The 15,329-nt window shown below is 40.6% G+C and overlaps 1 protein-coding gene across 2 annotated transcripts in view; it reads right to left on the reverse strand.

The window, feature by feature from the left end:
• Positions 1–15,329, reverse strand: part of LOC132591035 (probable JmjC domain-containing histone demethylation protein 2C) — a 211,493-nt gene that overhangs the window by 43,404 nt on the left and 152,760 nt on the right. For both annotated transcript variants that reach the window (XM_060263908.1, XM_060263909.1), the window contains one exon: positions 4,288–4,393. In XM_060263908.1, coding sequence (XP_060119891.1) covers positions 4,288–4,393 — 106 coding nt within the window. The remainder of the gene's footprint in view (positions 1–4,287; positions 4,394–15,329) is intronic.

Consider the following 15,329-nt stretch of genomic DNA (forward strand, 5'->3'; position numbering starts at 1 on the left):
TGCCCTTTCAAGGACAACCTCTGCCAAAGCTATGGCTGACCAAAGGCCATTCCAACAGCTGCAAGTGGAGGAGTGGGGAATCAAACCCAGTTCTCCCAGATAAGAGTCTGCACACTTAACCACTACACCAAACTGGCTCTCACGAGGTGAACCCCTATGCCTCAATCACCCCAGGGCTCACATCGCACACATTTCAACACCCAGATTATGTTTTTACAACAGCAAACCAACTTTCCTTCCCTGGCAGGTAGACAAATGGATCAAGGTGGGTTGCTGTGCTTGTCTGAAGCAACAGAACAAAAATAGAGTCCAGCAGCACTGTGAACACCAACGAAGTTTTATTCAAGTTCTGAGCTTTTGTGTGCAAGCACACTTAATCAGACAATGAAATAGAATTAGAAAAAGCAGTCATACAAGGTAGGCAAATGGTTATCTCAGCAGAAGTTCATCTCTGCTTTCTCTTACCTCTCTGTGAATTTTATGGCTCCCTTTCCTGGGAAAATAAACCACTGTCAAAATCCTAGGAATCCAATGTGCTTCAAAGCACCTTGCATTTCTGAACCACAGCAAATACCACCAACACATTATCCAGAAACCACATTATGAAGAACTGCTTAGAAGACTGTGCAGTTTAAGGACCAAGGGAATGAACATGGATCCATATTTTAATCTCAGATATGAATGTACTGGATCAACTGGGTTGACTCCAAAGAACTTAGTAGGATAGCTGGAACTGCTGTTCTGGAAACACTTGCATAAACAGTGCTGTATTAAGCAGGATTTATTATAACTGTCATGCTTCTGGCCTTTGCAGCAGATTGTGCAAGCTATGATACAATGTCCTGTGCAAGCGGAAAGACAACAGATTCACTTTTCTTATGCAACAGTCTAGTGCAATACGTAAAACAGGTCTTCTGTGGTCTGGAAGGGTGCTACTTTTTGACATAATCAAACACTATTTAACAGGGTCAGGTTCCCATTCTGTGAATCATGAACAATTAAGACTGGTTCAGAGTTTTTAAGAGTCTGTAAAGTGTTTTGAATGTGTATGATTGTAATTACAACTATTTTATTTTCTTATTTATTTACTCCACCCTTCTCTCTGATAGGGACCCAAAACACCTTATATCATTCTTCTCTCTCCTATTTTATCTTCATAATAACCCTGTATGGTAAGCAACGCTAACAATGTGTACTGGCCCAAAGTCATCCAGCAAGTTTCTATGGAAGAGCAGGAACTCAAACCTGGGTCTTCCAGATCCTAGTCTAACACTCTAACCATTACACCACACTGACAAACCCCACCAATGTTACAAACAGAGCTGTAATGTAGAACTAGAAAAGCTGGTGTAGTACCCATGAATGATTATTGCAAGCATCTAAATTGTGGTTTGGCAGCATGGACCAAGGGAAAAAGTAATTTTTAAAATTTACCTGCTTCCAGGGATGGTGCCAGGTAGACAGAAGATGACAAAAACAGAGAGCTAGAATTTTTAACTTATTTTAAAACTTTCACTTATTAAAAATCAAGTCATCAATATATTTCAATGAAATCTACACAGAAAATATATCCAAAAATGTAATATAGGTTATGGTGTTACTAATAAGAAAAAGACATTGCTATTATCAGTGCAGGTGCAATGTGGATTGTAAAAATCAGATACAGGGTTAAAGGCATTTCAAATTCCTAGCAGACACCCTGTAACATTTTGCTCCATTAATATTTTCAGTGTTTTATTTTTATGTATGTTTGCTGTGATTTAAAATGCAGGCCTCTAAGGTAAGAAAGAGGAGTGCTGTGAACTGTGTAATGATTGGATACTAGTTGTACCTTGGTGGGTACAATTGATTGAGTTTGTTAGAGAGAGGAGAGGAGTGACTGAGTGAGGTGCTGCAGACTAAGTAAAGTCTGTATGTTTTCTGTGGAAGTTATTACCAGGGCCGGTGCTATCTAGTACACCACGTTTGCGGCTCACAGGGCGCCACCTGGCCACAGGGGCAGGCAGCAGGAGCCACCTCCCTGCTGCCCCCAGTGCCCCTTCCCTGCTGCTGCCATGCTCACCCTTGCCACCACCCACCTCTCCACCACCTCCTCTGCCTCGCTGTCCAGCCTGGCAGTCCAGGGCAGCAGGTGTGGGAAAGAGGCTGAGCAGGGACAGTGTGGCAGCATGGCAGCGGATGCACTCGGAGCCTGCCCTCCCTTGCCACGGAAGGCTTCGAGGTGCCTCCCTTGCCAAGCCTAGGGTGCCGGCCCTGGTTATTACCCTAACAGGCAAGTGAGGAAAATAGGTCTTTGTGACTAGGTTTATTTAGGGAACTTGAAGACAAAAAGAAGACAACCAGCATCTATCTTGCAACCAAGAAGCTAGAACTGTAAAGGAACACCTAGAAAGGATATACCTTTGAACAACATTGGAGCTTCTATAGTTCTTAATGAACTATATTTCATTTAAGCAAAAACAGCTGTTCTATTTAGAGCAAAGGATCCTTTTTTTCTTCACAGCTACTACCACGTGTTGACTGTTCTGTCATTCTATCAAAAATAACTAAAAATAAGTTCTTTGGGTTAAACTAAGAGGTCTAAGCCCAGGATCCTTTGGTAGCAGAGAAAATCATTAGGGAATGCTATGGAAGTCAAAGAGGCAGCAAAATACATATGATTTCAGAGCATTACAGAGAGGTGCCATTGCAGGTGTTACATGCAAGGAGTCAGAAAGGGACCAAATGTTACACATCCTTTTGTAACCCTGGAGAATGTGCACATTTCTTTTGGTATATAATAATATATAATATATAACAGTTTTACATTTAATACATAACCAGCAATTCCAAGGAAGCAGAATTGATTAGATGGATCCCTTCCCCCTCCAACTTGAATCATGTGATTACATTTGAATATTGAAACAATCCTCTTTTAACATCAGAATAAATCACATCCAGTAGCACCGGTAAACCATTAATCTATTCACTACCATAATTCCCTCTAAGACGTTCTAGGGGGTGCTGGCGCACAAATTTTTAAAAGGCCACTCACAGATTTCCGCTTCTGCCCTCAGATAAAGCTTCAGTCCATTGGAAAGAATAGAGGATGGGGCACCCCCTTCTGGGGCCCATAGAATTGGACTCCCTGCTCTAATCTTTTTGAAACTTGGGAAGACTCTTGAGAGGCACCAGCAACTATGCTGCAAATTTGCTTCCTCATTCTCAAAAAACAGCCCCCTAAAACACCAGATACCCCTAGATTGATTCTTCATTGTAGCCTATGGGGCCCCTTGACTATAACAATCTCCATAGGATACAATAGAACCATACACACACACACAATTTGCATACCCCTATTATGCTTTTCAGTATTTTTCTGTAAGCTGCCTTGAGTCACAGGGAAAAGTGGGATATAAATATCTGAATAAATAAATAGTTTGGGCAGGTTGATAACTTTAAGCAAATTCCTGTTTTGTTTTGTTTTTTAGGTTTGGCAGGGTTCTGGCAGTGATTTAACTCTTTTATTATACTTGATCTATAATGCTGATTGTCATATTTCACTTTTTAAAAAACCCAAAGTAGACTGCAAGTGTCCTTCTCCCCACCCACCCCGGCAAGCAATGGTATGTTTTCTGAGGCTCAGTGCTGGGTGACGGTCCAAGGTCAGGTCTACCAATATAGCCAACTGGGGTGGGGAGGCCTGTTCTTCAGAGGCCAGGTCTACCAATATAGTGGAAAGGGGCTGGTAGACCTGTTCTCTGGAGGCCAGATCTATCAATATCGTGGGAAGGGGTGGGTAGACATGTTCACTGGAAGCCAGGTCTACCAATATAGTGGACTGGGGCAGAAAGACATGTTCTCCAGAGGCCAGGTCTACCAATATAGTGGAAAGAGGTGGGTGAGATTTTACTTGATTCTATCTTTTTCTATAATGTTTAAATTATTCTTAAAATATAGTTTAAATATAATTTAAAATAATTTATTCTGATATTTTAATAAGGTTATAAAATAATCTTCTAAAAACTAATTTATGCAATAGTCAAATGCAGACTTGCTCACAACTTTAATGCTACTAGCTTTTTCACTCATGAGTTAGAATTTCTGCTCACAACACTGTGGAGGTTAGAGGGAATAGTGTTCACTACATATTAAACCATAGAATCAGAAACATGAACATTACTCTATGAAGTAAATTTAAAACAAATTCAGAATCCTATTTACAAATATTATTTTTCACCCTATTATGTTTGTGTAAAAATTTCAATGGACCAAGTTAGTTAAAAGACAAATATTTCACAAAATTACCTTGCATAAAAATCTCTTGCACCTTTTGTTCCTTTACCCAGATTTTTACTTCCTCCTGAAGCTGTGGGTTGTCCCTGAGAACTGGGTTTAAACTGTCTACGTCGTCCTAAAGCAGAAATTAAGAAAAACTCTTATATTATACATATTCAACATTTTATGAAGTTCAAAGTCTGATAATCTGGAAAAACAGTGCACTCTTATAAAAACAATGTCAGACAAGTGACATAGCAAAGCTATCCCAACTTTTAAGTTTGACTTGTACCAGATCTAATTATACTGTTTTTTATTTCACACACATACAAAAACTTCATGCATGCTTGCAACTGTTCCAAACCATTTCACAAAAGAAAAGCAAGACGCCCTTTCAATTCAAGGCTCCGTTATACTTAGGGCTGCCAACCTCCCGTTCCAAGCGGGGGTTTCCCCGGTTTGAAGGGCTTCTTTCTGCCCCAACCCAGCTGCCCGGCGGGGGAAGCCACACCCCCAGTGGCCCCATGGGCACAGACTGCACCTACCCCGAGCTGCAAATTTGCAGCTTGAGAAGCAAGTGCACTCAGCATGGGCTCTCTGGGAGAGAGTGGGAGCTGCTTCCTCCTGCCTTTCCAAGCCTTGATTGGCACCTGAGCCCGGCGCTACCTCCTGCCTTTCCACACCTCGTTCAAGACTTGGAAGGGCAGTAGTGCCGGGCACCTGCTCTCTCAGAGAGTGCGGGAGCCACTTGCTCCTGCCTTTCCAAGCCTCGACTGGGGCTTTGAAGGTCAGCCGAGCCCGGAGCCCACCCCCTCAGGGAGAGCAGGGGGTGCTACCTTCTGCCTTTCCACACCTCGATGGGGGCTTGGAAGAGCAACAGCGCCAGGCATCCGCTCTCTCAGAATGAGGGAGCAGAGCCACTTGCTCCTGCCTTTCCAAGCCTCGATCGGGGCTTGGAAGGGCAGCTGAGCCCAGCGCCCGCTCTCTGAGAGACAAGGAGAGCCGCTATCTTCTGCCTTTTCCAAGCCTCAATCAGTGTTTGGAAGGGTAGCTGAGCCCGGCGACCGCTCTCTCAGAGAGGCAAAAACTGCTTGCTTCTGCCTTTCCAAGCCTTGATCGGGGCTTGGAAGGTCTGCAGCACCAACGCTTGTTTCCCTCCCAACCATTTAAAGGGAAAGTTCCTTTAAATGTCTGGGGAAAAAGTGTGAGTGTGCAGCGCTGCGTTCTCAGTGTGATGACATCATTCTACATGACATCATTGTGTTGAGGGTAGCCCCGCCCCCTCCCAGAACACCCCCCAAATTCCCCCGCTGGGGAATAATTGAGACTTGGCAACCCTACTTATACTATTTGCCCCAATAAGGCCGCAGTATAGCTAGAGCACAAAAGCATACTGATCAAACAAGCAAATATACACTTTCATTTGGCTAAAAGCAGAATCAGAAATGTTCTAAAATGCAATTTTATTACCAGAAGATCCAAATCCTAACACTGATTTGATTTGTAGAATTGTATTTGTATACATTCTTTACATCTTAAAATATACTGTATAGCTGGATTAGGAGATTTTTCACTGGATTTTTAGTACACATTTGGGTTTCTATATCATGGAGAGGAGCTGGAATTCAGTAATAGTCATATGTTCTGCCAACTAGAATTGCCAGTTCTGGGTTGGGAGATCTGGGGAGTGGAACCTGCAAAAGGCAGGGTTTGGGGATGAGAAGGACTTTAGCACAGTATAATGCTACAGAGTCCATTCTCCGAAGCAGCCATTTTCTCCAAGGGGACTGTCTAGACATCTGGAGATCAGCTGTGATTGCAGGAGATCGCCAGGTGCCACTTAGAGGTCAGCAGCCCTAGTGTCAACCCATGAGGACAGCAGAGGACTAAAGCATGAAAAGAGAAGGCAGGGAGGGAGCACACAATACTACACACTTGCTCCAAGTTGCCAAATCATGGTTATTGATTGTGGAGCATTGCATCTGCAATGGGTCCTGGAAGTTACTTGAATATGAATGAACAGAAACCAGAATAAAGTAAATTATCAATATAGTTTAAAAAAAAAATCTGTAATGTATCCGTAACGGTTAATTTTACATTTATTGGGATGTACAGCTTTTTACTTTATCCCACTAATTCAAGGTTTAGAGTTTTACATTAACAAGTTTGATTTATGCTACTATAAGTATTCAAAAGCTACAAACATGAAATAGGAAGTATAGTCAACTAAGGCTTATGGATCACGAATAACAAAAAGTGTTCTCCTCACTGTTTGCTCTGCAGCTAATCTAGGTATACTCCAAAGACATGGGAAGATACCCCATTATTTTTTTACTTTAGATTCCCCATTCCATCGTCGGACTTTTACTCTGGCACGTTTAAATGCCATCTCATCAACAGTTCTCTTTGGTAGGTTTAAACAGATACCTCTCCAAAATAGATTATGTCCATGTGAATTAGGAGTCCTTGATTCTATATCCCATATTATTTTAGAATGTCCTTTCCTGGCCTCACAACATAGACAATTTTTAGCTGAATATCTCCAACACAATATATTTGCTAAAAGAAAAACTCTAACCTATTTTTTAGAAGATGTTAATCCCCACATTACTACATGCGTTGCGAATTTCTTAGTAGAAGCCTATAAAATTAAATCTAAGCATACTTCTGTATTTTAATTGCTGGGTGTCTACTTTTGATTAGTATTATTGGCTGCCATTTTAATTGATTGCTTTATATATTGTTCTTACTATATTTCAGGCCTTTGTACCTACTTTTGATTCTGAATCATAATTGCTTTTATGCCAATAAAGGTCTGCACTGGAACTGAACTAAATATGATGGAAGATCATTTAAAAAAAAATTAAAAACAAAAAGAATTGTGTGTGGTTGGGTAGGTTTTTATCATTGAGAAAAACACTACTGATTCTGTTTCTGTCCCAGTGTCACAGTTTCTGACCTTCTACTAACTATATTTTCCTGGGGAAAACAATATATTTTATAACAGTATTTTTCTACAATACAGAAGGGGGAGCTTAAAGTATTTGTTCTCTCAGGTAGAAAAATGGGATGGATAACCACCTGGTTTTCGAGATGTTTATGGTTTCTCTGCCTATAATGTTACAATCCTAAACTCACTCACTAGTGAATAAGGCTTACTGAATTCAACAGCACTTACTTCTGAGTATTTAGGATTGTATATAATTTTATTCTTCAACTTTTAATGAAAATCTGCACCAGGCTAACATTTCATCCCCCACTAACTCTTTATTACATTTTGGAAATCAAAGCCAGGTTTGGATATTTTAACCCTATAATAAAAAGAAAGTGAGATTGATTTTATATCTTTTGACAAGAGAAGCTCTTTTTTTCTGGGGGGGGAGGGGGTGTTCATATCATGCAATGTGGGGGGGGGAGCAAAATAAAACACACACACCCAAGAGAAAAATAAAGCAAAATTATTTATGGGACAATCTTTCTATCATAAAAATGTACAAGGTTCACTCTTCAGGCAGACAGAAACAAATGAGTGGGAATAGGTAGCATGAAGGATCTGTAGGCCTCTTAATGCTTTTATCCAGATGATCCATAATACCCTCTTCATCTTCACTGAAGATTAGAAGATGAAAACAGTCTACATCACTAAGCTAATTGAGAAATTAAATTTAGGCATTCTATAAGATTCTGTAGGTCTCCTGGATGCCAGCCTTAATAATTTACTAATCATGCATTACAGAGTAATATTCAATTCCTCAAATGTTTGGTGCAAAACAAAAAAGGAGACAAGTTCCTTACACAGGGCTGGGGGGGGGGATTCATGATTTTTCTAACTGGAAGAAGCATTCTGAACATCTTCCTAGACAAAAAGTAAAATTTTCAAGAGCTGCCAAGGTTCAAAACAACAAAGCAAAACAGCAAGAAAAAAGCCAATAGGTACAAAAAAGTAAGTTTACAAGCACGCTACTTAGGGTTGCCAATCTCCCTCCTGAAGCTCCAACCCCCAAATCTCCAGTTATTTCTCAGTCAAGAGATGGTAACCTTTATGCTACTAAATTCACAAAATTGCACAAACTCATTTACAGGTATTTATTTATATCTGATGAAGATTTAGGGAGACCTTCCAGCTTTACACTGTCCACTGGTCCAGTAAGGGCTGGTGGTGGGACGAAATTTTTTTCAATAGCGCCAGTTATGCAGCATCTCTCAATGAATGAAAGAAAAAGGCTGTTTTAATTATGCATTTTATGTACCAAAATTTCAGAAATGTGTGGACTGACAATTCACTGCTGTTTATCCATATGCCGGTATTCTTTGATACCAGTGGAATGTGAACTACTTTGGTTATAGAAATACTCCTCCCCTACACACTGCAACACTGTTGCTAATTAAAATGGCCAGGCTCCAAACTGCTTTTTTAAAGTGGAGAGTTTCAAAAGCAAATTGTGATACAGTATGGTATCAGCAGTTCCAAAGGGAACAAAAATTCCACTAAGCAATTTGCAAAGCTGCTTGAATCAATCTATGGAACTCTTTGGACTACAGTCAACATTGTTTTGGTACATGTTCATCCACAGAGGTGATCTGGTATACAACAACTGTTGTAACTACAACCAAATATCAGAATATATGAGGTGAATGTTCACATTCTTCGGGGGGGGGGGGCGCGGAATCCTGCTATGGCAGCACAGAACTTAATTAAAGTCTGAAATCAGGACTTTACATATAGGAGGCCATTTAAACTTAAAATCGACATACAGATACTAAATTGTATGTCAACTGCTGTTTTCTTTTATGGTAATTTAATTTGTGAATCTGAGGCCTACTAAAAGGTAGCTGACGAAGCTCCAATAGCTCCCTAAACTAAAACATGTACAGACATTGATTTTACTTTAAAAAAAAAAAAAAACCCTGCATGACCTTCTGATAGATAATGGAGATTTCCTGAAATTTATACTGCTTTGTTTACGTAGCACCATCAATATGCATGCCACTTCAGAGCACAATAGGCTTGCCAATCCCCAGGTCCCAGTGGGGGTTCTCCAGCTTTCCCAGGCTCCTTCCCGCTCCCAGTCAGCTGGCTGGCGGGGGGAAGCCCCGCCCCCACAGCCAACATGTGCACTTCCATCTCCAGAGGCTTCAGACTCCACTGGGAAAGGCTTCCTCTTGGGATGGTGTCTCTGTGTTACTTTGAAGAAGTTGGAAATTCAGCAACTTGTGAGTAGAGATGTTTCAGAGTCGTCAGAAATGGGAGGGGGGAGGGAAATGTTTGCTGGGCACTCATAATTCACTATGGAGATTGATTCTCATAGTGTATAATGGGGAATTGATCTGGAGGTATCTGGAGCTCTAGAGGGGCTGTTTTTTGAGGTAGAGGCACTAAATTTTCAGCATAGCATCTGATGACTCTTCTCAAAATGCTCTTCACGTTTCAAAATGATTGGACCAGGGAGGTCGAATTCTATGAGCCCAGAAAGAAGGTGCCCCTATCCTTCATTATTTCTAATGTAGGGAAGGCATTTAAAAGGTGTGTAGGTCCTTTAAATGTAATAGCCAGAACTCCCTTTAGAGTTCAATTGTGCTTATCACAACTTTGCTAATGGCTCCACCCCCAAAGTCTCCAGGCTCCATCCCCAAAGTCCCCAGATATTTCTTGAATTGGACTTGGCAACCCTAGAGCACAAGATGATGGGTTTCCAGAGGCAGAGTTTATGAACTAACATTTTAATAAAGGAAAACAATAAAATAAATGGAAAGAGGTGGAAATGGGAGTGAACAAGAGAAGAATTTGTGTTAATTTTCAGTCACGGGCTTGTGGTGGACAATATGAACAGATGAAGCACTGAGAATGAAGAGATAAGGAGATGCAAGGACATGGGATGTTGTGAAGTTAATAGTTTGTGTTGAATTAACAACCAAGACCATCACTGCATTGATGTAAAGGGAGAAGAAATAAGTACATGGAGAGAAAGAGAAAGAAGAAGCACAGAAAGTCATCACTTTTACAGAGTGAATTATGACATTTCCCATTAATATGGAGAGTATTCAGGGAAAGGAAGGCTTGGGAAGAAAGATGAGAAGTTCAGTCTTGGACATGCTGCACTGGAGACTACAATGGAACATCCAAACAGAAATATCTGACAGACAACTAAGATATGGAACTCAGTGAAATATGAGAAAGAAAGTTCAGGGCTGGGGAAGATCAGATGTCACCCAGACACAGAACAGAAAAGAGCTAGGAAATGAATCTGCAGGACCAGTGGAGAAAGCAGAAGAGATTCTCCTGTGGAAACATTTAATAATTAGAGGTGGTAAGAGAACAGATAATGACAGTCATACAAGCCTAGAGCTAAACAAGAGGGAGTGATCAACTGTATCTCAGGCAGCAGGAGGATGAGATCAGAGCAGAAACCTGTTGGTTTGACAATACGATTAGTCATTTTGGCAAGCAGAGTTTCAGTTAAATGCAGAGAGAAGAAGCTGGAATTGTAGAGCCTCAGAAGTGATATTAGCAGAAAGCTGAGACAGTGGGAATAAGCAGCCTACTCTAGGAATTTGGAGACAAATGGTAGAACTGTCAGTGACTGGAAAGAGTAGCTTTTGGATAACATGGTAACATTTAGTTGCTTTAAGCAGAGAATTTCCCACTAACAGAAGACTTTCACCACTCACCCACCTACACTTTGATATACCTCAAACTCCACTTTCATGCTGTTCCTGGGAGTCCCTTGTCTCCCAGGAGCAGTATTTCAGGGGTTTTTTTTTGGGGGGGGGGGAGAACTGCAGTCAGAAGGGCTAAGAATTAGGTCCTGCTCTGCTGCTGGAAATCTCTTCTGTCAGCTGAGATTTTGTGTGGGATCCAACCCAGTGACAAGTTTGAACACAAGCCAGAGGAAAGCTAAAGGGTGAGAGATATGGCAGTCCTCACTAAGAGGAGACAGGATCAAGGAGGCTTACAGTGAGGTCAGCAGGGCAAAGTTCTAATGTCATGGTTTTAGCCCATATATACTAGGAATTATAACTAATACTGCATATTAAATACACTCTAACAGACTTTTATAACTTGACAAGTCATTTCCTTTCATGTCATCCTTAAAACAGTTAAACTGCTTTAAAAAGATAAAAGCAGTGCATAAAGAACAGATAACAGCAATTCTTCCTAAATCAGACATCACTGCAGCAGTTATACTTCAGTTTGCTATATCTTACGGCAATCCTGTTTACATTTAATTTTACAATAAATGATGAAAATTCTATAAAGTGAAACATGAGCAATCCAGTCTGAAGGAATTTAACAGAGTGCACTGTATGCCAGAGTCAAATCTATAATCCATGTATCCGTCTGCAAGGTCAATACACAAGCATGGAATAAGCATGCTGAGAATTCTTTGCCTATTCTCAAAGTTGTGGAGAACAACCTTGGAAATAAATGCTCAGAAATCAAACAGGGGAAGGATCAGCTTCATCACTATCCCCCTCTTTCCTAAACCTATGTCCTTTGATTGCACTTCCTTCTCCACCATCCTCCTCCTATCTTTCTTCTACTACCTAGCCCTTGCAGATGGTCAAAGTTCCTGAATTCTAAATCTTAGAAACAGAATTAGACACTGCAAACCAATTAAAGCTCAATTGGCACAATTTACTCTAGTACAGAAGATTTGTTTGTGCAGTTCACATAAAGCCCTGTTTCAAGTAAACTCAGTACAGTAAAACTGAACTAAGATTTTGAATCCAAACTCATCATTCAGAGCCACAAGCAAGTAAGTCACAGATACCTTTCATGTACTTCATCAGCTGCTAGTATATCAGAACCTGTTCCTTTAATAGCCTTGTCACTGCCTGTAATCCAGATCAGCTATTGCTTTTCTTAAAAACACATTAATTTCAAGTGAAGTCTTTTTTCAAAAATAAAGACTAAGGAGATTTTTGCAGTCCTCACAGAGGTCAGAAACACATGTATTTGCCATCTGTGGCCCAATTAGTTCAGCTCTCACTAGCTTCTTAAAGATGGAAGATGAAAACTGGCACAAAGCATTCCTTAAAATGCAACACCATTTTCAAAACAAGTGTTTAAGCACAAAGTAGTAACATACAACTGTAACTCCATATGCTGACCTAAATTCATCAATTCAGTCAAAATTTTAAAGATTTTGACCATTAAGAGCTTGGCTTATTCAAATGAAATGATAACTATTTCATAAGTTAAATATTTCAGTTTATAAAATGACTATAACAACAACAATTAGAAAGCCAAACTGCAACTACAAACTTCAACTCTACAGCATGCATGGTTAGAAACATATGTAGCAGTTTCATTGTGAGCAGCTTACAGATAGCAGCATTATTTTCTACATAATGTTATTTTCAAAAGTCTCCACATTACATTATGCCCAACTTCATTTTCTTTTCCAGGAGCATTCATAACTCTGAATTACACTAGCAGTGTTACACCAGCAGTATTTATCTTACTTTTATTTTATTTCATTCAGTTTCATTCAGGCTCAGGGCAGGTTATATCAAAATTCAAAACAATTAAAATTACAATTAAAACCAAATTTAGATTACAATATAAACAACTAAATACCAACTTAAAACTCTGCCTCAACAGTCATGACCAACCAGGGCCAGAGGTCCATCAGATCCCAATTGCCAAAATGGGGAGGGGGGGAGAGGCTAGATAGAAGATGATGTCTGCCACCTCAACTGAAGGTCTGGCGGAAGAGCTCTGTTTTGCAGGCCCTGTGGAACTGAAGCAAGTTCCGCAGGGCCCTGATCTCCAAAGGTAGCTCATTCCACCAGGCAGGGGTCGTGGCCGAAAAAGCCCTGTCCCAAAAGCTGAGGCAAGTCAGACATCTCTGGGGCCAGGGACCACTAGGAGATCTTGAGTCATTCATCTTAAGTACCTATGGGGCTCATATGGGGAGAGGTGGTCCCAAAGGTGTGCACATGAAGTTTAAATTCAGCTGAAATTAATGGAAATTATTTTCAAAGAGCAGTATACAGAACTACTCTCCATTCTGTTCACCTATTCCTGGCTCTAAAAAGGAGGTGGTAATGGTTATGTCACAAACCTTTTCTTGAAAGAAAAAAGAATGGAAGATCTAGTCTGTGCACAAGAGAATTAACTGATTAGTTCCTTACCTTCCAACTGCGTTCAATTAGCAGAGACAGCCATTATTTTCAACACCCACTCACCACTTTTTACAATTTTTAAAAAGCAGCTGTTTCCTTATTCTTCACATGCTAATAACTAAGGCTGAATCCTAGTATGTCTCACAAAAGGGCTGCCTACCAAATCTGCATATCAACCTGCATATTTTTAATGCCACACAGATTATGGTGATGACAAAAGCTGCAACTGCTGATGATGTAGTTGTGAATTCTCACTGAGCAAGCAAACAAACCCACAAAACTTTTCTTTTAAATGCAAATGCTGTTTCTCCATTTCTGTGAGAAAATGAGAGAGCATGCCTGTCAAAGAAGAGAAAAATCAATTGGAACTGAAATTGAAGTTTGCAGTGATAAACAGGTGAAGCTGCCATATACTGAGGCAGACCACTGGTTGGTCTATTAAGGTCATAATTGTCTACCATAACACAGTAGTCGTCTTTCACATCACTCTGAGCCAGTTTGGTGTAGTGGTTAAGTGTGCGGACTCTTATCTGGGAGAACCAGGTTTGATTCCCCACTCCTCCACTTGCAGCTACTGGAATGGCCTTGAGTCAGCCATAGGTTGTCCTTGAAAGGGTCAGCAGAGGTTGTCCTTGAAAGGGCAGCTGCTGTGAGAGTCCTCTCAGCTCCACTCACCTCACAGGGTGTCTGTTGTGGGGGAGGGAGACAAAGGAGATTGTGAGCTGCTCTGAGACTCTTGAGTGGAGGGCAGAATATAAATCCAATGTCTTCTTCTTCTACCTGGTTCTTTTAACTGGGGATCCCTGTGAAAGAATGTAGAACCTTTCGTGGGCAAAGCAGATGTTCTGCTGTTGATTCACAACCTCTGCTCTGTGAGGGACAGAGGACAGGAGGAATCTGGGCAAGGGATCAGTTCTTTACCAGTGTTCTTAATAAAGTACAGTCAGTTGAGCATTTTAAAAAGTGAAAGTGCCTTCTTCCATTCACTATGTTGGTAAATTTTTAAAAGGGAGGGGGGAGAAAGAGGTTTGTGAATAGGGCTGCTGGAAAGAAGGAAGTTGAACAAAAGGTGTGAGGAAACCAGTACAAGATATTTGGCAAGCATAATTCTCTCCTCCCAACTTTAACCCACAAAAACCCAGGGAGATAGATGAGCCAGAAGAATGCAATGGCCCGAAGTCACCAAGTGAGCTCCAGGGTAGGGTGGTGACTTGAATATGGATCTCCCTGTTCCTAGTTTGGCATTGTAACTTTCACACCATACAGATTCTCTGCAGCTGATGTAATCACAGCACATTTTGTTTCACTGCAGGAGTTAAGTAACTTTTTCTGAGAAAGGAAGCTATGTTCAAACTACCAGGATACAATATTTATCATATTTCTAGTCTGCCTTTGCATTACATAGACCAAAGAGGTTACAAAATAGATGTATCCAGACAAGCAGTCTAGTAAAAGAAATAGTAGATGTATCAGGTCTATCATGTAAAGAGGAGCTAATTAAATCCCTCCTTGAGCTGAAGGAGATAAGGCACAATATAACAATTTAAGTGAACATGACAAATATATTTGCCATTAGGGTTTGTAGAATCTTTCGGGATCAAGTGCCGTGTTCTACTGGAGAAAGTTTTCCTTCCTGACGTTTCGTTCTCAGCTGCAGAGAACGTCTGGAAGGAAAACTTTCTCCAGTAGAACACGGCACTTGATCCCGAAAGATTCTACAAACCCTAATGATATTACCAGCTGTGAAAACATGAATTCTTTGATATATTTGCCATTGTTTGCAGCTCCCATGTCATCTCAGATGTAATATTATGATGATACCACATGATTTAACAGCCTCCAACATCAAGACAATAAATAAACTTTTTGTGGCAGCTATGTACTTTCCTCTAAAGCGAGGTGGTCAGAGAGGTATCGCACTAAATGCAAGTAGCTAATTTTCC

This window comes from Heteronotia binoei, unplaced genomic scaffold, assembly GCF_032191835.1.
Source record: "Heteronotia binoei isolate CCM8104 ecotype False Entrance Well unplaced genomic scaffold, APGP_CSIRO_Hbin_v1 ptg001331l, whole genome shotgun sequence".
In the NCBI taxonomy this organism is placed as follows: domain Eukaryota; kingdom Metazoa; phylum Chordata; class Lepidosauria; order Squamata; family Gekkonidae; genus Heteronotia; species Heteronotia binoei.